At 44.5% G+C, this 22,508-nt stretch overlaps 1 protein-coding gene across 1 annotated transcript in view; it reads left to right on the forward strand.

Moving 5' to 3' along the window:
• The window catches only part of RALA (RAS like proto-oncogene A), a 100,246-nt gene extending 97,898 nt beyond the window's left edge, over positions 1-2,348 (forward strand). Inside the window, exon 5 of the mRNA XM_069215859.1 lies at positions 438-2,348. Within this exon, the coding sequence (XP_069071960.1) occupies positions 438-560 (123 nt within the window). The 3' untranslated portion in view covers positions 561-2,348. The remainder of the gene's footprint in view (positions 1-437) is intronic.
• Positions 2,349-22,508: the final 20,160 nt, after the last annotated feature.

The following is a 22,508-nucleotide window of genomic DNA, read 5'->3' on the forward strand; positions in this document are numbered from 1 at the left end:
CTTTGGGTATCGGGAGTGAGTGGCGCTCCCTCAGTTCTAGTGTAATGTGAGTTGTGTGGGGAGGTTGAGGATGAATCTGGCTGCTGAGTTCTGGATGGTTTGTAGTCTTCTAGTGAATTTCTTGATGATTCCAGGGTAAAAAGTGTTCCCATAGTCCAACTTGCTTGTGACTTGGGCGAGTGACAAATTTTCGAGTGTTGCCTGTGAGCCATTTGGCATTGTTTACATGTAATCTATAGACTATGTGCTTGATATAACTCTTTTCTTTAAACAAAGGACTCTGGCAACTTTGTGTGGTTCACATTTAAAAAAAGTGTGTGTGTGTATATATATATATATATATATCCATCAAAAGTTCCACTATTAAGAAATAACTGGCAAACATGGCTACCTACACACACTTCCATTATTCTCATTCCCTTTTTCCTCTCTTGCAGGTATTTTTTGATTTAATGCGTGAAATCCGTGCCCGAAAAATGGAAGACAGTAAGGAGAAAAATGGGAAGAAGAAGAGAAAAAGTTTAGCTAAGAGAATCCGTGAAAGATGTTGCATTTTATAATCTTAGTCACAAAATTACCATTTCATTTTGTTTAACTAATAATGCCCCTAAATTTGAGCGCGTCGTTCACGGCTCAAACAAACTGAAATACCATTTGCCCTCTGGAAATGCCGGTTTAGCGCTAAAGACGCGAATTGGAGCAACATCGAAATTGAGTTCACAAAAGACCTTGATTGTGGCATTGCCGAGATGTTAAAAGCCTCATATGCCTTCATCAACATCATTCAACCAAATGAAGAAAGTGGAGTCCGTGGGCAATCTTAAACTGTAAAACAGGTTAGCACTCAGTGTGACCTTTTGCAGGTCCTATTTATGTCCTTCAACACATTTCACTAATTCTTGTGCCTATACTTAAATATAGGAGATGTGTTTTTTTTTTTTTTTTTTTTTTTTTTTATACATGAAAAAGAAAATAGCACAGCAAACAAATGTGGCTGCTCTATCGATCGGTTACAAGTTATGCAAATCCTTAACTGAGTCAGAGCGATACATAATCTTTATATGCTGTTGCAAATGTTAGTGATTCATATGTGGAATGATAAAGTAGAATAGAGGTGTTAACCCTTACTGTAATATTTCAGTATGCCTTAATTTGAAAGCGAACCATATTTCCTAGTATAAAATTGTGATGTGCAGTATTTATGTGAAGGATGGCGGTTGGGACCATATCTGTTTGGCCTTCAAACGTGTCATGCCCTTGCCCTGAGCATGAAACTCGAAGCACATCCTAGTCACCGCGATTGTAAGGAACAAACTAGAACCATGAAAAGCAGTGAGGCTGAGAGATGCGCTACAACATAGACTGTACAGGACCTTTTGCACTACGCACCTGTCCTTTACCATAATGACACTAACCCCAGAAACGCTGGGTGGCTGTGCACATAGCTTATTCTGTTTGTCTGTACCGCTGGTTGAGTAATAGTCAATATTGACATTAATTATAAGCTTTTCATTCAGCACTTACTGTGGAAAAACGTTAGCGTTGTATGTCAAAATAGTATGTTTGTCTTTGGCTCTTTTAAGTGTCAGGAGTGTGGAATAAACTGTTAGCTAGTTTTGTGTTCTCACCTCGCTTTAGTTTTGTTCTAAATAAGAGCGACTATATTTTCTTTCTCGTTGTACTTTCCACTGAAAAAAAAACCCTTGTTTTGCAGAACATTGATTGGATATATAAATTGTTGCCATGCAGAGCCTCTGGACCACCCATGCTTTGGCTCAGTTAATTCTCTTCTCAGAATTGGACTGGGTTTTGGCACAAAGACCCTTTCTGAAACAAAAATAAGGCAGTGTCTTTCAAGGGCTTCGTGAACTTTACTATGGGCTAGGTAATCGAAGAGCAAGGGAAAGGGTGATCAATTCCACGCATCACGTTTGCCTTTTTAATAGTTCTGTTTCGAGATTATTTAAGACCTAGAAAACGTGTTCCTTTAAATGCTAATGAAATTGAGTTTTGGATACTTTAAAACCAGACAACTTGTTTCATGTAAAATATGTATTTGTTATAGCATTTTATATAGAAGTAACTAGAAGTCTGTACCGTGTGCATCATTAAACTGAAGCTGAGAAGTAAAGATGGTCACGTTGGCCATGCTTTAGGTTTCATATTCATTTCTGTAATGTAACCAGGGATTTTAACCACTAACGTTTTCACATTGATAACTCCATGCTAAACACTGAGGCGAGATGAAGCCGGTAGCCGGAATCTAATGTGTGAGGCTGATGCCCTTTTCCAGTGCTTTTATTTGCTATTTGAGCCATTTGACAACAAATAAAACTTCACTTTTGTAATTTGTGTGCTGTGCTTACTAAAAAGGAGGGATGGGATCTCTTGTGTGTTCTCTTATGTATGTCCCATTGGAACTCCAGAATCTCGCAGATCAAGACATAGGTGGAGTCACCCTGGCACTAGGTGAGTGTGAGTTTTGGGGCCCTAGCTGCATAGCATTATATGTGCATATGAGTATGTGGGGTTTGTGTTTAAATTGTCTTTTGCTAGTTTAGTAACCAGCCCAACTGCAGTATAACACACAATATGCTGAAGAACATTTTAGAAGTATCTGCAGAACAAACTCGAGACAGTAAAGTACTGCATTTTGGTAATTTGGTAATTTCACAGTATTGGTAAACAACACCTAATAAACTCTCACTACCAGATATTTGCCAGGTGGCAATAAGGGTTGGGGATGGGAACATGTGTGCTTAGAGGTTGGTGGAATAGAGGAAAGAAGGCTACATAGCAAATTCTGTCTATATTTCAAACATAGAAGGAACATCATATTAGTCCATTTTACATATCCTTTGTCAGAATATCCATCTTAATCTACAAAAGGAATCAGGATAAGAGCAGTCACTACATTTTCTCAACTAGGTCTGACTGGGAGGGTCCTGCAGCTACTTCGTCCATAAGCGGTCCATAAACCCCCTAGTTTTCCCCCATGCTGCTTTCTGTTGCTGAGGGACTTTTTGGCAGTTTTGCCTCTTATCTGGCAAACAAAGGTCATCTGTTTCTATAATCCATTCCACCTCTGATCTCCTGTGCCACCACAGTCTCTCCTCTCACCAGAGCTCTTGAGCATATAGTTCAGCCCAAGATTCTGGATCACAATTCACTGCTCCTCTGAGTCTCAGCTCTGCTTCTCCATTCTCACCAATGCAGGCCAAAAAGTTGCATCAGGGGCTGCCATCTCCTCCTCCTGCATGGCACTGTTGGTGATGTAGGCAAGGTGTCCGGTGTGCCCCAGGTCAGCCATAACCCCAGCAGGTGGATCACCACTCCTGCCTGCCCTCACCCACAGTTTAGTCCATACTGAAGCTTGGAGAGCTCAGACAGCCCAGAGACCTGACCTGAGCTGTGCTGGGTTCCAAACAAGGATGGCCATCTTGCACCCTGGCAAGCCCCCTTAAGTAGGTGAGGGTTAGATGGAGTAGGTGACGTGAGTGGTGGTCGACGTGACCAGCCTATGTCGTTATGAAAGAGAGTAGCATAGTCATGAGTTTTGCAGGACTCCTGAGGAGACATAAGGGAACTGGCCTGTCAGAAGAAAACCTAAATGGGTAGCATCCAAAACTGTCATGTACGCTCAATTTTTTTGACTTGTCTGACTTGTTATGCCAGCTAAGTATTTTCCTGTTTTTATGTTGTACTGCAAAGCTAGGTTTACTCATTGTGCCAACAGCCCCACTGATCATGAGTCCGAGATCTAACAATCTACTGAATTGCCTTAAACATCTTAGTACAAAACTGCAATGCTTCTGTGACGTACTCAATAGTAGCGTCAGGAGCCAGGGAAAGAGAGGGTGGGGTGGGAGGTATGGCATAGGGGGAGATGAACAGTAAGTAAAGGGGAATAAAAAAAACGTACCTGCCTCTTGTAGTTCGCGGCACGCCACTCTTCGGGGGGCAGTGGGATGTGTGTGTGCGCGCACAGGCTGAGGCTCCCATATGCTGCTCTTATACAGGTAATACCAATTAGAGTAGCATCTGAATTGGACGGAGCGGGTTGGCTGTGCGCTCCCAGGCAGGGGGACTGTGAACCTGTGCCTGCTGTTGTTCTCCACCCAGCAATGCAGCTTTGTTGGAGAGATGTCAGTGCACACCGGTTTGGCCATCCTAATACGGCGGGGCAAACCGACATGCGCACTTACAGCAGTGCCCACCACTCCTCCTGTTCTTCAACCATTTTATTTTTTTCAAGGCCCGCCCCAAGACTCTGCTTGTAAACGAAAAATGAAATGACAATAAACATGTTGTTTTCATTTCATTTTTCAATTGCTGGTAGGGGGGGCAACGCTCCTCCACCTTAACAAAGGAGCTGCCCCTGATGCTCAATTTGTGCGTCCCAAATGCGTACTACAGCCCTGGCTTCAAACCTGTTTTGGCCAAGAGAACAGAAGTCTCACAGGGGGAGCCAGCTAAGCTCCTGTGCGAGTTTTAAAGCATTGAAACCTAAGTCCTCGCGACAGAGGGATAGTTGGGTGGTAGCCTCAGTCTTTAAGCAGACTTTCAATAGAAATCTGGTTATTGAGCGGGGAAGAAGGACTCTTGACTCACATGGGCATTCTCTGCGACCACTCCCAATATCAATCAGCATACCATGATCACAAATTGTCAACATGAATTGTATCGCTGTCGCTCTTCAATCTCCTTATCTTCTCACCCTCATTTACTGACTGCTTTCTCCCCTGTTCCCAGTAGCATTTGCCACTAAGATAAGCTGCACACAATCGTTCAGCAGAACACGTTGCATGCATTAAAAACAGCAGAGAGATGCCATTCAGTCTGCAGTTACATGGCCCTGGACAGCAATTGTTATAATGATACGCCTTACACCGACAGACAGAACCCCTAATACATACCCATTCACTTCACAAACGTGACATCAATAGCATGTAAAACATAAAACCTCTCACACAATAAAAAAAAACAATTCTATTAGGCCTTTACTTTGAACACAGCACAGGTTTCAAACAGCTCAAACATGCTGCATGGCCAGCAGTGCCATGCTTAGATTAACCAATATCTCTGAAAGCTACCAAACCAAAATTTGTAAACAACCAGTAAATACCACCAGATAGAGTTAAGGTACCAAATTCTTACGACTACAGCTTGCTGCAGAAGATACCACCTGCTAACGTAAGGATGGACTAGGTCAAACAGAGATCCCACACATAACAGCCTTTGGTCTGTGATGAGAGGACATCACTCCAAAGTCATACTCTTGGTGTATTGTGCACTACACAAATACCACCAACCCAATATAACGGAATAATGATTATTGTTCTTCCTTTGTCCCTAAGTATTGTTGAACCGTGCTCCCAGAAAGAAGAGGATGGTAAAGCAGGACTATCATAAGAGGCTGATATACTGGTTCGACTACAACTATATAATGAATTTGTAGGTTGAAGATGTATTTGGCAGGATAATTCAGCCAGTCAATCAACGTCTCTTAAGAGTGTCGATAGAGTATCACCTGTCAAATGTGAATGGTTGCCAGGGAAGGAACTAGGCCTGGTGTATTGAATATCGGAAAAGGACAGAGGACTAGTCCTAAGATCAAGGGCTACCAGCTTGTGGGCTAGTTTTGAATACCTAAGAACCAATTAAATCTTGTCAAAAGTCTTAGTGGAGCCCTCAAGTCTCCTAGCGCTTATGATGTCTTCGCATATATAATGACACCCCTGACGTAGCAAATCCAGTGAGTCACCTTGTTCTTAAGCGAATCTTCTCCTTCAGCTCTAGCACACGGCTTTAACTTTGGGATATTCACCATTGTGATAAATCTCAATGACCCCGCCCTACTCCTATCTGTGGGGCTTGGATGGTTAAAGCCATTATCAGGGGTAGCCTTGCGACCCGATGGATTATGGAAGATCCACAGGTCATTTAATTTAGATAGGACGTGGGCTCTGCTACCAGTGGTGCTCCCGATTAGCTACAGTGAGATCCTCATCAGGCCCTGACCAACTCAATTGTGGAAGGGAAACATTGCAATGATGTATGCTCTGCCTTGCTATAGGAGCATATGCCTTCAGCAGTCTAACGAGGAGGGGAACATCCTAGGAGAAGAAGGCAAGGCCTGCTTAGGTTGAAGTGAAGTCAACCTTGTAAACTTTAGGAGGATTATTAGGAGAAAGAGGGTCAGGGGCTCTTCCTGTATTGGAAGAGTGACTAGGAAGGAACTGAAAGGGAAGCACTGTCGCGTGTTTAAGTCGATTCACTGTATCGTTGAGGGTAGAAAGAAGGGATTTTAAAGAGGTCCGTAACAAAAGACCTAAAATCAGATTTACACATGCAAACTGGTTCCACCCCACCGGCAGGAACAGATGGACAACTTGATTGCCCCTCATAACCCAGCGGGGTATCTGCTACTTGATCTTTTAAAATCTGGGCAGACACATAATTCAATTCCCCCTCCTTACCCACAACCACATCTACTGCCTGCTTAGAAGGAGCCTGCGTAGGGGAACCGGACAAAACAGCATAGCGGTTATTACACAGAAACCCTTCATCTACAGGACCCTGGTGGTGATGTTAGCCTACAACTGGAAAGCGTGGCGACGATGGCAAGGGAAGCAAGATTGTTCGCACACCCTTTGCTTAAACTGTGTAAACATTTCTGTAATCTTCTGTTGGGCTCTCACAGGGCCTACTGCGCTGGTACAAGTAGAGGAAAAGGTGGGGGAAGGAGTAGGCAGGGGGAGAGCTCCAATCTGAAATCTCCTCACATTCTGTAATTGAGTTATCAATTCTGTCCAAAACTCTACCAGTTGATTTAGGTGGCTTTGATGAAATCTAACCACCTCCCACCTCCAAGAGCTTCCTCTTCCCCATGAACCAAAAAAAATAATTAAAGAGAAGATCACATTAAAATGAAACAAGTCGGACCAGCAAAGCGTTCATGATCCCAGTCTTAATAAGAATGGAAGAATTAGATCGCAAAAAACATAGGAGCACACACAATACAGTGAATAGGAAGTTAGGGGGGTGGCCCAGCCCTAGCACAGATGGGCGTCGCTCAGGTGTGGCCCGCAATGCATCCATCATAGCGAGGCGGTGAGGTGCCTTATCTAGCGCTGTGACAGGTGCGTTCTGGATCCACCTCCTGGGGCCCAAAGCCCGATTGTATATTGAGTTCCTCTCCCTCGCGGTCAACAGACGAGCATCCCGCACCGCGAGGTGGTGAGGCGCCTTATGTAGCACTGTATGTATATATTTATTTGCATCATTGTTTTAAGGATTTTGTTTTGATGTGATGTTATATTTTTATACATTCATTTAGTGTGTATTTTTGTATATTTTTTCTTCTTCCATAAAAGTGGTGCCAATTGGTATTGTTTCCGCTAACTGTGGACATAAAGTTGTTGAATCTTCTTCTTTTGATCCGTAATTGTTTAAACATGTAGTATGTATGTTACCATTGAAACTTGCTTATTATCACACAAAAATGTAAGATGGTATATCTTTTAACTACTTAATAGCAAACAACTTGTTTTTTTCTGTTATCTCAGGAAAGAATGTAGTACAGAACATGGACCACCTGGCATTTGAGACTGGAAAGCACTGGGCCAGAACTGTTATGACTTTTATGGAGAAAACAGCAGAGGCAGAGAACAGGACTTGCATATATTTTATTATTGGCCATCATTGATGAGGGACACAGGGAACTTCACTTTAGGATGTTCTGAGGATGTACAGTGAGAGACATTGGTATCTAGAATGGAAAGTCTGCACTCTTTCAAACTATAGTGACTTTCTCCTTGATATGTCTAATTGTGGACGGCCGACCTTTTGAATCCACCCTCCCCATGCTAGACTGTATGTGGAAACCTATCCAGCAAATGCTTCTGTGTGCTGATAGTGACACCATTAGTTTCCACATTGCACTTGCCCTGCTTTATGGCCTGCATTCAGAAGAGGTAACACGTAACCATACATAGACACCACCCCTCTGCGCTGAGGTTTTTATATTCTGGACCCTTCATGCATTCTGCGCTCTACTCCCAAACTTTTTTTTTAGTGTTTCTTCGACTTTCAAAACGATTTGTTGACATTGAGCTAGGGATGTTGCCCACTGAAATCTACAAGTTTCATGCTGTGGCACACCTGGAGGAAGCATATGTCGGGCAGAGACCCACATGACAACTTTCTTTGTCTCCGGTCCAAACTCAATTCAAAGTCACGCAGCAGATGCTCTGGTACATCCGAAGGCTATCCGGGAACAGGACAAAGCTTTACACTGTCAAGCATAAGCATAGAGTCTAGTCACTGCACATCACTGTTTGGTACCAAGTCCCTGTCCTGATGCAGGTCCTCACCCTCGGTTAACTCATAAGACAAAGTCCAAGTCTGTGGCATATAGGCATAAACAAGAAGTCTGGACAGGAGACCCCTCTTGCCTTCCCCTCCAAAAAAATAAATCTCTTCCTCTCCAGGGAGAGTTTGTGTACACTCAGACCATCAGTCTGGACCAGTCTGATTCAGAAGCTATTCTATAGTTGGAGCCAATTCACTCTGAGTTTCCTGTGCCATACTCCACTCTGCAGCAGGTAGTCCTTCAAGAAGGTTATACTACAGCTTTTCTGCTTATTTTGGAACCTGTCAGAGCATATTTGGGGCCGCCAGATCTGCTGGGACCCCCAGTCTAACTTCAGCTGGCTGGCCCATTTCAGTTGCAGACTGAACCAGTTAGACCTTGGCTGCTGGTGTCAGGCCATACCTCCACTCCCTTACCGAATGCCAATTCGGTCCTAAAATGGCCTGTGCCTGCCCCAGATTTAAAGCTGTCACTTTCTAACCAAACTCCAGAGCCAGTCTCTGGTCAGAAGCAGAGTTCAGCTAGATTACGGCCAGTGTCTTGCTCTGACTAAGGCACAATCATTAGTATTTGAAATTTCTACCGCAGCACCTTCACCAGTATCTTCAGCACCCAAAGATCTTGTTTGGCTAACAGATGTTCATGAAATTATTGATGACCCATCTGTTGGGGATAATGAAGAAGCGTCTCTTTGCACCCTCACGAAACTGATGATGGACTTTATCCAGATCTCCAGATGCAAGTGGGCTTGATACCTTGCCAGAAACAAAATTAAACTCGCTGTTCAGACTCTCCTTCTTGGAAAATGTCTGTTGCTGCTATGGTGCAGCAGAGACATTTGAACTAGAACTACTTAGTGTAGAAATGTAGGCTAATCTGACTGGTATCTTGTAACCTGGTTATTCATCTTCAAAGAATTTACTGTCCTTCAGTGTATCCCTGACATACTTTCTGGCTCTGTATAGGCAAAGTCATGCTTGGAATCACCAGCAAGTTGCCACACGGTGAGGTGCCGCACACCTCTTTCAGGTGACCCCGCATTTTTGAAGCGACTCCCTTCCCAGAAAGACGTGTGGGAAAGCTTCAGTCAGCAAAGTGAACCTGAATGCCTAATCAGCTTGCTTTTACACTGAATGCAATCCTGCTAGGCATACGCACCCATGCCTTCTGGGATATGGTGAGCTTACCCTAACTCCCCATTGAGTTTCAGAATATTTTTGTTCAGAGGGTGCACCGTGGAAAGAATGCAGCTAAGTGCATATTGCATCATAGACTAGATGCCATTTACTGTTTAGACCCAGCTGTGGAGAGTAGCATAGTTATTAAGCATCACACTGGATACTTTGCATGGGTTTATCCCTCAAGGCGGCAAGTCCTTTGATGACTCTAGGCTGTTAGGAGATATTGCAAAAAGCTAAATGTAAAGGTGCCTTCCACTCAAAAGACCTTGAAATCTTTGCCTTCTAAAACCTTTTAGTTAAAAAACGCTTCTTGATGCAAAGCAGCAGATGCAAAAAGCTTGAGATTCACGATGGTGTCTTGCAGTCTGCTACCATGTTGATTACATGCGACAGACTCGCGCTAGAATTGAATAACCCAGGCCAATCTGAAAATGTGACTCTTGAATGCCATCAGATATGGATACTACACAGTTGCTCCCTGACTTAATGTCCCTCACCCTCATACCTTCCCTGGCCCCGCTCCACCCCTATTGTAATCGATAACCCTCCCCATGATAATGCACTTAAAAGAGAATGTCTTGACGAAGGTACAAGGAAGTGAATGACTGGAGATAATCGCACAAGGAGACTGAAAGAGTTACATTCCCTGACATAACGAGGCCTTGATAATTACGCAGCAGGGCTACTTGGTGATTGGTAATGCTTATCTATCCCACTGCTGGCTCAGTATGAATGAGTCATGTACCTTTTAGTAATAACATAGACTTACGTATTGAATATTCCATCAGTTTAGCTACAGGGAATGGCTGAAGAGTTAGCGCACATTAGTTGCCACCCTGTTGAAAGATGATGCTTCTGCCCATTACAGGCATACAGTGTTTTTTATTGGTATTTATTCACTCTTATTTGTCATGTGAACCTTCCTTTCCTTTACTCTCCCTTTCACCTCAGTGCAGGTAATGATCTCATAACCTGCAAAAAAAAGTTTATGCATGATAGATGATTTCTTTTACAAGATACCTCTGCAATCCTACTCCCACACACTCATATTGCCTGCTAAAATGGGCCACATGTTCACTCGTAACAGTGTTGTTTTATATATCTTGGTGCTGGGGCTGGTCCCCCTTTTAGGTTCCATAGCTCACTTACCATTCAAAGTAGAGGCATATGTCGCAAATAAACCTTCCCCAGGATTCCTCTTGAGAGTAGACATCCCCCCCATTTTGACTCCTATACAGACTTCTAGCCACATCCATGTAACACTCTACCCATTAGGAGATTTATACTTATTCCCCCTTCCATTGTTTTCAGACTCAATGCAGCTTAGGACCCCTCCCATTGACATCCCCCCCTGCACGCTACTCCAGTTTCTCCTGTTAAATGCATACCCTCTCAAGATAAGACAATCTGCTGGGTCCCCACACGTCTCCACTCACAGCCCCCCTGCGGCTCTATGCCTGATATGATCTGTCCATTCTAACGTAAACAGACATACACACTAAAGTAAAAGAAAAAATATTTTTGCTTAAATTAATTATCTTTTGAAATTGCCCTACTCCAGGAGAGTGATAAACTAAAGTGAGTCCATGAATCGGACTCTGACGAGCTCGATCCCGAAGAAACGCCGAAAACCGTGAGTAAGACGTCGAAACATAAAACTCACGAGAAGACAACAAAAGCCCAGGGGACGCCACCGCCAACAGGCCATGGCTTAACACAAAAAATAGGTGACCGATCATCGGCACCGAAAAAGGGCATGCATGTGGCGAAGTCATCCGACTCCGGTCGAGATACCGCCACACAGCAATTTCGGGCCCAAGACAGCGGCTCTGAAAAGATTCGGCACCGAGACATTGGCACCGAGACACCACGACGCCGAAAATAAAGAAGGTGAAAAAAAGGCGACCGAAAAGATTACGATCCCGAAACATCCAGCCTCGGAACCGAAAACAGGTTCCTACACAGAGGAACAGGGATTGTCCTCCCAGATGCAAGGACATAAGTTCGGTGAGGAACTTGAATCTGTTGAGCCAGACTACACTCAAAGAAGGCTCCACATTCAAAAAGACACAGGGAAGATGAGCACTCTTCCCCCAATTAAAATGAAAAGAAGACTTGCCTTTCAAGAAAAGGACAAGCAGCCACAGGCAAAGGTGGCAAGACAAACAACTCCACCACCATCTCCACCACCATCAATGCACACATCACCGGTAGCCACTCCACCACTGATGCAATCCCCGACTCATACTGCAATGAGTCAAGATGATCCTGATGCATGGGACCTTTATGATGCTCCTGTATCAGATAACAGCCCAGACTGTTACCCTACGAGGCCGTCACCACCTGAAGACAGTACATCCTACACGCAGGTGGTCTCAAGGGCAGCTGCATTTCATAACGTCACCTTGCATTCAGAACCAATTGAGGATGACTTTTTGTTCAATACACTCTCCTCCACTCATAGCCAATACCAATGCTTACCTATGCTCCCGGGAATGTTAAAACATTCCAAACAAATATTTCAGGATCCTGTTAAAGGCAGAGCCATAACTCCAAGGGTGGAAAAGAAGTACAAGCCACCACCAACAGACCCTGTTTATATTACGCAGCAATTAACTCCAGATTCTGTGGTTGTTGGGGCAGCTCGCAAGAGAGCAAACTCTCATACCTCGGGAGATGCAGCACCTCCAGACAAGGAGAGTCGCAAATTCGATGCTGCGGGTAAAAGAGTTGCAGCACAAGCAGCAAACCAATGGCGTATTGCCAATTCACAAGCACTTTTGGCAAGATACGACAGAGCTCATTGGGACGAAATGCAGCATTTCATAGAACACTTACCCAAAGAGTTCCAGAAAAGGGCACAGCAAGTGGTAGAAGAAGGACAAAGTATCTCCAATAATCAGATACGGTCATCAATGTACGCAGCAGATACAGCTGCAAGGACAGTAAATACTGCAATAACAATAAGGAGACACGCATGGTTGCGTACGTCAGGGTTCAAGCCGGAAATTCAACAAGCCGTGCTGAATATGCCCTTTAATGAACAGCAGTTGTTTGGGCCGGAAGTCGACACTGCTATTGAAAAACTCAAGAAAGATACTGATACCGCAAAAGCCATGGGCGCACTCTACTCCCCACAAAGCAGAGGCACATTTCGCAAAACACAATTTAAGGGAGGATTTTGAGGTCAACCTACAGAGGCCGCAACCTCACAAGCAAGGCCCACTTATCAAAGCCAATATCAGCGGGGAACTTTTCGGGGGCAATATAGAGAGGGACAATTCCAAAAAAATAGAGGGAAGTTCTAAAGCCCCAAAACCCCTCAAAACAAGCAGTGACTTCCAAGTCACACATCCCCAACACATAACACCTGTGGGAGGGAGACTAAGCCAATTTTACAAACATTGGGAGGAGATAACAACAGACACTTGGGTACTGGCAATTATCCAGCATGGTTATTGCATAGAATTTCTCAAATTCCCTCCAAACGTCCCACCGAAAACACACAATATGTCAAAACAACATATAGATCTTCTAGGACTAGAAGTTCAGGCATTGCTACTAAAAGAAGCAATAGAATTAGTACCAAAACACCAGAAAGGAACAGTAGTTTACTCTCTGTACTTTCTCATACCCAAAAAAGACAAGAGTCTGAGACCTATATTAGATCTCCGAACATTAAATACCTACATCAAATCAGATCACTTTCACATGGTGACATTACAAGACGTAATCCCACTACTCAAACAACAAGACTACATGACAACACTAGACCTAAAGGATGCATATTTCCATATACCGATACATCCTTCACACAGAAAGTACTTAAGGTTTGTATTCCAAGGGATACATTACCAATTCAAGGTGTTGCCATTCGGAATAACAACTACGCCAAGAGTTTTTACAAAGTGCCTAGCAGTAGTAGCTGCACATATCAGAAGGCAGCAAATACATGTGTTCCCGTACCTAGACGATTGGTTAATCAAAACCAACACGCTAAAAAGGTGTTCACAACACACAGAGTATGTCATAGAAACCCTCCACAAACTAGGTTTCACAATTAACTACACAAAGTCACACCTTCTGCCGTGTCAAACACAGCAATACTTAGGGGCAACAATCAACACAGCAAAAGGGATTGCCACTCCAAGTCCACAAAGAGTTCAGGCATTTCACAATGTAATACAGGCCATGTATCGAAATCAAAAAATACAAGTCAAAATGGTGATGAAACTCTTAGGCATGATGTCCTCATGCATAGCCATTGTCCCAAACGCAAGGTTGCACATGCGGCCCTTACAACAGTGCCTAGCATCACAGTGGTCACAGGCACAGGGTCAAATTCTAGATCTGGTGTTGGTAGACCGCCAAACATACACCTCGCTTCAATGGTGGAACAGTATAAATTTAAACCAAGGGCGGCCTTTCCAAGACACAGTGCCACAATATGTAATAACGACAGATGCCTCCATGATAGGGTGGGGAGCACACCTCAATCAATACAGCATCCAAGGACAATGGGACACTCGCCAAAAACAGTTTCACATAAATCACTTAGAACTATTGGCAGTATTTCTAACGCTGAAAGCATTCCAACCCATAATAAGCTACAAACACATTCTTGTCAAAACAGACAACATGACAACGATGTATTACCTAAACAAACAAGGAGGCACACACTCAACACAGTTGTGTCTCCTGGGCGATTCACAACCAGATTCGCCTAATAGCACAATTTATTCCAGGAATTCAGAATCAGTTAGCAGACAATCTCTCTCGGGATCACCAACAGATCCACGAATGGGAGATTCACCCCCAAATACTGAAAACTTACTTCCAGAGTTGGGGAACACCACAAATAAATCTATTTGCAACAAAAGAAAACGCAAAATGCCAAAACTTTGCATCCAGGTACCCACAAAATCAGTCTCAGGGCAATGCGTTCTGGATGAGTTGGTCAGGGATATTTGCTTACGCTTTTCCCCCTCTCCCACTCCTTCCATATCTAGTAAACAAGCTGAGTCAAAACAAACTCAAACTCATACTAATAGCACCAACATGGGCAAGGCAACCTTGGTACACGACACTACTAGACCTCTCAGTAGTGCCTCATGTCAAACTACCAAACATACCAGATCTGTTAACGCAACACAAACAACAGATCAGACACCCAAATCCAGCATCGCAGAATCTAGCAATCTGGCTCCTGAAGTCCCAGAGTTCCGACACCTAGAGCTTACACAAGAATGTATGGAGGTCATAAAACAAGCTAGGAAACCTACCACTAGACATTGCTATGCAAATAAGTGGAAAAGATTTGTTTATTACTGCCATAATAATCAAATTCAACCCTTACACGCATCTGCCAAAGACATCGTAGGATACTTACTACATTTGCAAAAATCAAAGCTAGCTTTTTCTTCCATTAAAATACATCTTACAGCAATTTCAGCTTACCTACAAATTACGCACTCAACTTCTCTATTTAGGATACCAGTCATAAAAGCATTTATGGAAGGTCTAAAGAGAATTATACCACCAAGAACACCACCAGTTCCTTCATGGAACCTCAACATTGTCTTAACACGACTCATGGGTCCACCTTTTGAGCCCATGCACTCTTGTGAAATGCAATACTTAACATGGAAAGTTGCATTTTTAATTACCATCACATCTTTAAGAAGAGTAAGTGAGATTCAAGCATTTACCATACAAGAACCATTTATTCAGATACACAAGCATAAAGTAGTTCTACAAACAAATCCAATTTTTTTTTACCAAAAGTCATATCACTGTTCCACTTAAATCAAACAGTACAATTACTAGTGTTCTTCCCACAGCCAGACTCTGTAGCTGAAAGAGCACTACATACATTAGACATCAAAAGAGCGTTAATGTACTACATTGACAGAACCAAAACTAATTCGCAAAACAAAACAATTATTTATTGCTTTCCAAAAACCTCATACAGGAAATCCAATTTCTAAGCAAAGCATTGCTTGATGGATAGTTAAGTGCATTCAAACCTGTTATCTTAAAGCAAAAAGAGAACTGCCTATTACACCAAAGGCACACTCAACTAGAAAGAAAGGTGCTACCATGGCCTTTCTAGGAAATATTCCAATGACAGAAATATGTAAGGCAGCTACATGGTCTACGCCTCATACATTTACCAAACACTACTGTGTAGATGTGCTAACACCACAGCAAGCCACAGTAGGCCAAGCAGTACTACGAACATTGTTTCAAACAACTTCAACTCCTACAGGCTGAACCACCGCTTTTGGGGAGATAACTGCTTACTAGTCTATGCACAGCATGTGTATCTGCAGCTACACATGCCATCGAACGGAAAATGTCACTTACCCAGTGTACATCTGTTCGTGGCATTAGTCACTGCAGATTCACATGCGCCCACCCGCCTCCCCGGGAGCCTGTAGCCGTTTAGAAGTTGATCTTGAACATTTGTAAATATATTACTTTAAACTTCATTATGTACATACGTATTCACTCCATTGCATGGGCACTATTACTAGCATACACAACTCCTACCTCACCCTCTGCGGGGAAAACAATCTAAGATGGAGTCGACGCCCATGCGCAATGGAGTCGAAATGGGAGGAGTCCCTCGGTCTCGTGACTCGAAAAGACTTCTTCGAAGAAAAACAACTTGTAACACTCCGAGCCCAACACCAGATGGTGGGATGTGCACAGCATGTGAATCTGCAGCGACTAATGCCACGAACAGATGTACACTGGGTAAGTGACATTTTCCATACACACACACGCACATATATATACATATATATGTGTTAGATGGCATGTGTAGCTGCAGATACACATGCTGTGCACTGTTCTGCCATCTAGTGTTGGGCTCGGAGTGTTACAAGTTGTTTTTCTTCGAAGAAGTCTTTTCGAGTCACGAGACCGAGGGACTCCTCCCATTTCGACTCCATTGCGCATGGGCGTCGAGATTCCGGCACCGAAACAAATCGGCATTGAGTCGAGCAAGCCTCGAAAAAGCTCCTCAGAACCGAAAAAGACAATTACGATAGGAATTTCGATACCCAAAAAAAACTGCTTCGGAGCCGAAACGCTCTTCCTACACTGAGGAGCAAGGGCTTTCTATGCAGCTTAAAGAAAGGCACAGATTTGAGCAAGATCTGGATGTAGAAGAACAAGGGTGGGAAGCACAACGCAACAAAGGTTACAAATCCAGAAAGACACAGAGGATACAAACCATCCATCCACTCAGTGGTTGTGGGGGCTGCAAGGAAAAGGGTGAACTCACAATCATCAGGGGATGCCCCACCACCTGATAAAGAGAGTCGAAAGTTCGACACAGCGGGCAAGAGTGGCATCACAAGCAGCCAATCAATGACGAATTGCAAACTCGCAAGCCCTACTTGCACGCTACGACAGGGCACACTGGGACAAAATGCAAGACATCATCCAGCATTTGCCCAAGGAACACCAACGACAACAGACAGCTGAACCATCCACCTCCCAAACAAAACCCACCTACCAGTCGCAATACCAAAGAGGGGGGTTTTGTGGTTCCTACAGAGGACAATTCCCAAGAGGGAAATTCCAGCCCTCCAAACCAAGCCCTAGCAAACAGTGACTTCAGTGTCACACTACCCCAACACTTATCGGGTGGGGAGGCTAACCAAATACTACCACAATTCGACAATAATTACCACAGACACGTGGGTCCTAGCAATTATCCAACATGGTTATTGCATAGAATTCACAACATTCCCTCCAAATGTTCCACCGAAAGCGCAGAGATTGTCTCCACAACACTTACTATTACAAATAGAGGTCCAAGCACTGCTACAAAAACAAGCCATAGAGCTAGTACCCTATCACCAGAGGGGAACAGGCATTTACTCCCTGTATTTCCTTATTCCAAAAAAGGACAAAACATTAAGGCCTATCTTAGATCTCAGAACCCTGAATCTCTTCATCAAACCCGATCATTTCCACATGGTAACACTTCAGGACGTAGTTCCCTTACTAAAAAAAGGGGAATACATGACAACACTGGGTCTCAAGGATGCGTATTTTTACATACCCATCTATCCATCCATCCATCTCACAGGAAATACCTCAGGTTTGTAATAAAAGGCAAACATTATCAATTCAAAGTGCTACCGTTCGGAATAACAGCCCCCAGAGTATTTACAAAATGCCTAGGTGTAGTAGCAGCTCATATAAGGAGACAGCACATGCACGTATTCCCATATTTGGACGATTGGCTAATAAAAGCCAACACTCCGCAACAATGTCAATTTCACACACAATACGTCATAGATACTCTACACAAACTAGGGTTTTCTATAAATTACCAAAAATCATATCTACAACCATCCCAAATACAACAATACTTGGGAGCATCACTCAACACACAGAGCAATTGCCACTCCAAGTCCACAAAGAGTTCAGTCGTTCCAAAATGTAAGATCAATCATGCAACTAAACCAACAATACACGGTAAGGTTATGATGAAACTACTAGGCCTGATGTCCTCAATCATTGCTATTGTCCCAAACTCAAGACCACACATGCGGCCCTTACAGCAGTGCCTAGCAAAACAATGGACGCAAGCACAGGGTCAACTCCAAGATCTAGTGTTGATAGACTGCCAAACACACTCTTCGCTTCAATGGTGGAACCCTGTAAATTTAAACAAAGGGCTGCCTTTTCAAGACCCAGTGCCTCACGTCATTATCAAAACAGACGCTTCCATGATTGGGTGGGAAGCACACCTCAACAATCACAGCATACAAGGTCAATGGGACAATCAACAAAAACTACTTCACATAAATCACTTGGAACTGCTAGCGGTATTTCTAGCATTAAAAGCATTTCAGCCACTTCTAACCCACAAACACATTCTTGTCAAGACAGACAATATGACAACAATGTATTATCTAAACAAACGGGGGGGACACACTCGTCACAGTTGTGTCTCTTAGCACAAAAAATTTGGCATTGGGCAATTCACAACAACATTTGCCTGATAGCACTATACATACCAGGCATTCAAAATCAGTTGGCCGACAATCTCAGTCGAGATAAACAGCAAACTCCTGAATGGGAAATACATCCCCAGATTCTAGAAGATTACTTCTACCGCTGGGGGACACTAAACATGGGTGGTCATTACAACCTCTGTGGTCTTTTTACAAGACCGCTGAGGGACCGCCGTGCGGAAGACCGCCAGTAGTGGCGGTTTTCCGCTCGGCATATTATGACTGTTGGCTGCCCTCCATCCTTTTACGGACTGACAGCCGCCAACAGCCATAATGGCGGGCGGCGGGGAAGTGGAGGTTTCTCCACCGCCACGCCAACAGAACACCGCCCACCGAATCACGTCCTGTGATTTGGCGCGGCGGTGTTCTGTTGGCGGTGTGGTGTCGGAGGAGCTGCCCCCATGGCTCCTGTTCCCTCCCAGAGGATCGACTGAACAGGTAAGTCGATCGTCCGTTAGGGGGGTGGGGCGGTGTTGTGTGGGTGCATGGGGGTGTGCGTCTGTGTATGTAGAGGGGGTGTGTGAGTGCGTGTATTCTTGCGGGGGTGTTGTGTGTTTTGGGAATTAGTGCGTGTATGTATGTATGTCTGTATGGATGTGTGTGTGTATGTATATGGGTGTGCGTGTCTGAGTGTGTGGATGTAGGCATGTATGTCGGTGTGTGTTGGTGGTGTCTGCGACACGTGTGTGTGAGTTTTGTGATATTGGGGGTCAGGGTGGGGAGGGGGGCCCTGCCACCTTTGGGGGGTGGTGGGGGGTGTAGTGGAGGGAGTTGGGGTGGGGGAGACACCTATCAGTGCCAGGGAAGGAATTCCCTGGCACTGATAGTGCTTACCGCCATGTATTTCATAGCGGTTCCTACTGCAGGAAATCCACAGCGGTAAGCAGGGGCAAAATACCGCCGGCGGTATAGTGACGGCCGCCGGGCTGGAGACCCAGGTCTCCTGCCCAGCGGTCGTCTCCGCCGTGGCGGGCGGAACGGAGAAGCGGCGGATGACCATGGCGGTAACCGCCATGGTCATAATACGCTGAGGAAAGACCGCCAGCCTGTTGGCGGTCTTACCGCCGCTTCTCCGCCTTCCGCCTGGGTCGTAATGACCCCCATAGATCTATTTGCAACAAAAGAAAACGCAAAATGCCAAAACTTCGCGTCCAGGTACCCACACCCTCAGTCCAAGGGCAATGCTTTATGTATCAGCTGGTCAGAGATATTTGCTTACCCTTTTCCCCCTCTCCCGCTCATTCCTTATCTGGTCAACAAACTCAAACTAATACTTATAGCACCAACGTGGGCTCGTCAACCGTGGTACACCACACTGGGAGTTTGATGTGGGGTACTACTGAGAAGTCCAACAAACAGACCAGATCTGTTAACACAACACAAACAACAGATCAGGCACCCGAATCCAGCATCGCTCAACCTGCCACGGACAGATGTACACTGGGTAAGTGACATTTTATATATATATATATATATATATATATATATATATATATATATATATATATTTTTTATATATGTTTGATGGCATGTGTAGCTGCAGATACACATGCTGTGCATTATCCTGCCATCTAGTGTTGGGCTCGGAGTGTTGCAAGTTGTTTTTCTTAGAAGAAGTCTTTTCGAGTCACAAGACTCCTCCCTTTCGGCTCCATTGCGCATGGGCGTCGACTCCATCTTAGATTGTTTTCTTTCCGCCATCGGGTTCGGGCGTGTTCCTCTTCGCTCCGTATTTTGAATCGGGAAAGTTAGCTAAACATCGAAAATTCGACAGTATTGTTCGCGCTCGGTACCGGTTTAGTGTTAAGATATCGACACGATACTAGAAGTGCTTCCACTCTTTAGCGGGGCCTGGTCGGCCCGACCGCGTCCATCGTCAACTAATGGACCGGACCCCCTTCCGTTTCTGCCCGAATTGCCACGCGAAGTATCCCTATACAGACCAACACTTGGTCTGTAATCTGTGTCTATCACCGGAACACAGGGAGGATACATGCGAGGCCTGTCTGGCATTTCGATCCAAAAGACCCTACGCGATCAAAGAGCCAGAAGACTACAAATGGCTTTGACACCGAGAGAACAGATCGACGTCGAGGAGGAGGAGGAAAGAATCTCCATACAAGTAACAGACTCAGACGACTCCGAAAGTGAGCTACCGACGACAACGCAGAAAACTGTGAGTAAAACTGCCCCGTCCAAGACTCACTCCAAGATCATAAAGGCCAAGGGGATGCCACCGCCAGCAGGCCATGGCTTAACCCATCGAAAATACGGTGACCAACCATCGGCACCGAAAAAGGCCACACAACTGCCGAAGACATCCGACTCCGGTCGAGATACAGGCTCCGAACCATTTCGGCACCAAGAGTTCGACACACCCAAGGTGAAACCTTCGGCACCGAAAAAAGCAGCCTTGGAGCCGAAATTAAGCTCTTACACGGAAAAGCAAGGACTTTCCGCCCAAATGCATGTACATAGATTTGAGCATGAAATAAGTATGGGGGAACCAGTTCATACCCAGAGGAGGCTGCATATCAAGAAAGAGACTGGAAAAATACAAACTCTTCCTCCAATTAAAATCAAAAGAAAGCTGGCATTTCGAGAGTCAGAAATGTAGCCAAAGGCGAAGGTGGCTAGAGACAAAACACCACCACCAAGGTTTTCGCCACAGCCTTCTCCACTACATTCACCACAGCTGTCCCCGGTAACAACACCCCCAGTGCAGTAAGCAACACATACGGGGATGACGCAGGATGACCCGGATGCATGGGACTTATATGATGCACCGGTCTCCGACAACAGTCCAGATTGTTACCCGATAAGGCCGTCCCCTCCAGAGGACAGCACTACATACACGCAGGTATTATCAAGGGCAGCTACATTCCACAATGTAGCAATGCATTCAGAGCCAATAGAGGATGACTTCCTATTTAACACCTTGGCATCCACCAACAGTTCCTACCAAAGTCTGCCAATGCTCCCAGGCATGCTCAAGCACGCAAAACAAGTCTTTCAAGACCCAGTGAAAGGCAGGGCTATCACGCCTAGGGTGGAGAAAAAATACAAACCTCCCCCAACGGACCATGTGTTTATAACACAGCAACTGACACCAGATTGACATGTGCCCTCCCACCTCCCCGGGTGCCTGTAACTGTTATAAGTTGAATGAAAATTGTAAATTTGTAAATAAATACTTTTTTAATACACATTATGTACATACATACTTAATCCATTGCATGGGCACATTCAGTATATTCACAACTCCTACCTCACCCTCTGTGGGGAAAACAATCTAAGATGTTGTCGACGCCCATGCACAATGGAGCCTAAAGGGAGGAGTCCCTCGGTCTCGTGACTCAAAGACTTCTTAGAAGAAAAACAACTTGTAACACTCCGAGCCCAACACTAGATGGCAGGATAATGCACAGCATGTGAATCTGCAGCGTCTCATGCCACAAACAGATGTACACTGGGTAAGTGACATTTTCCATATATAAATATATATTATATATGTGTGTGTGTTCAATGGCATGTGTAGCTGCAGATACACATGCTATGCATAGCTCTTCCGACAGCTAGTGTTGGGCTCGGAGTGTTACAAGTTGTTTTTCTTCGAAGAAGTGTTTTCGGAGTCACGCGATCGAGTTACTCCTCCTCTCGATCACAGTGCACATGGGCATCGACTCCATTGTTAGATTGTTTTCTTTCGCTCTGAGATTTAGAATCTGAAAACCTTTAGTAAACCTATTTAATCGTCGGTATTGTTTCGATCGCATTTCCATCTAACATCAAACTGGTAGTACAGTCGGAATCTAATTTTTGCCCTTCGGGGTGCGTGCGCCCGAATTGGGCCTACTTAGGCCTACCGCGTGGAAAGCCTGATGGATTGGACTACATTTTGATTCTGCCCTCGGT

The sequence above is a fragment of the Pleurodeles waltl genome, chromosome 2_1 (genome assembly GCF_031143425.1).
Source record: "Pleurodeles waltl isolate 20211129_DDA chromosome 2_1, aPleWal1.hap1.20221129, whole genome shotgun sequence".
Classification (NCBI taxonomy): Eukaryota; Metazoa; Chordata; class Amphibia; order Caudata; family Salamandridae; genus Pleurodeles; species Pleurodeles waltl.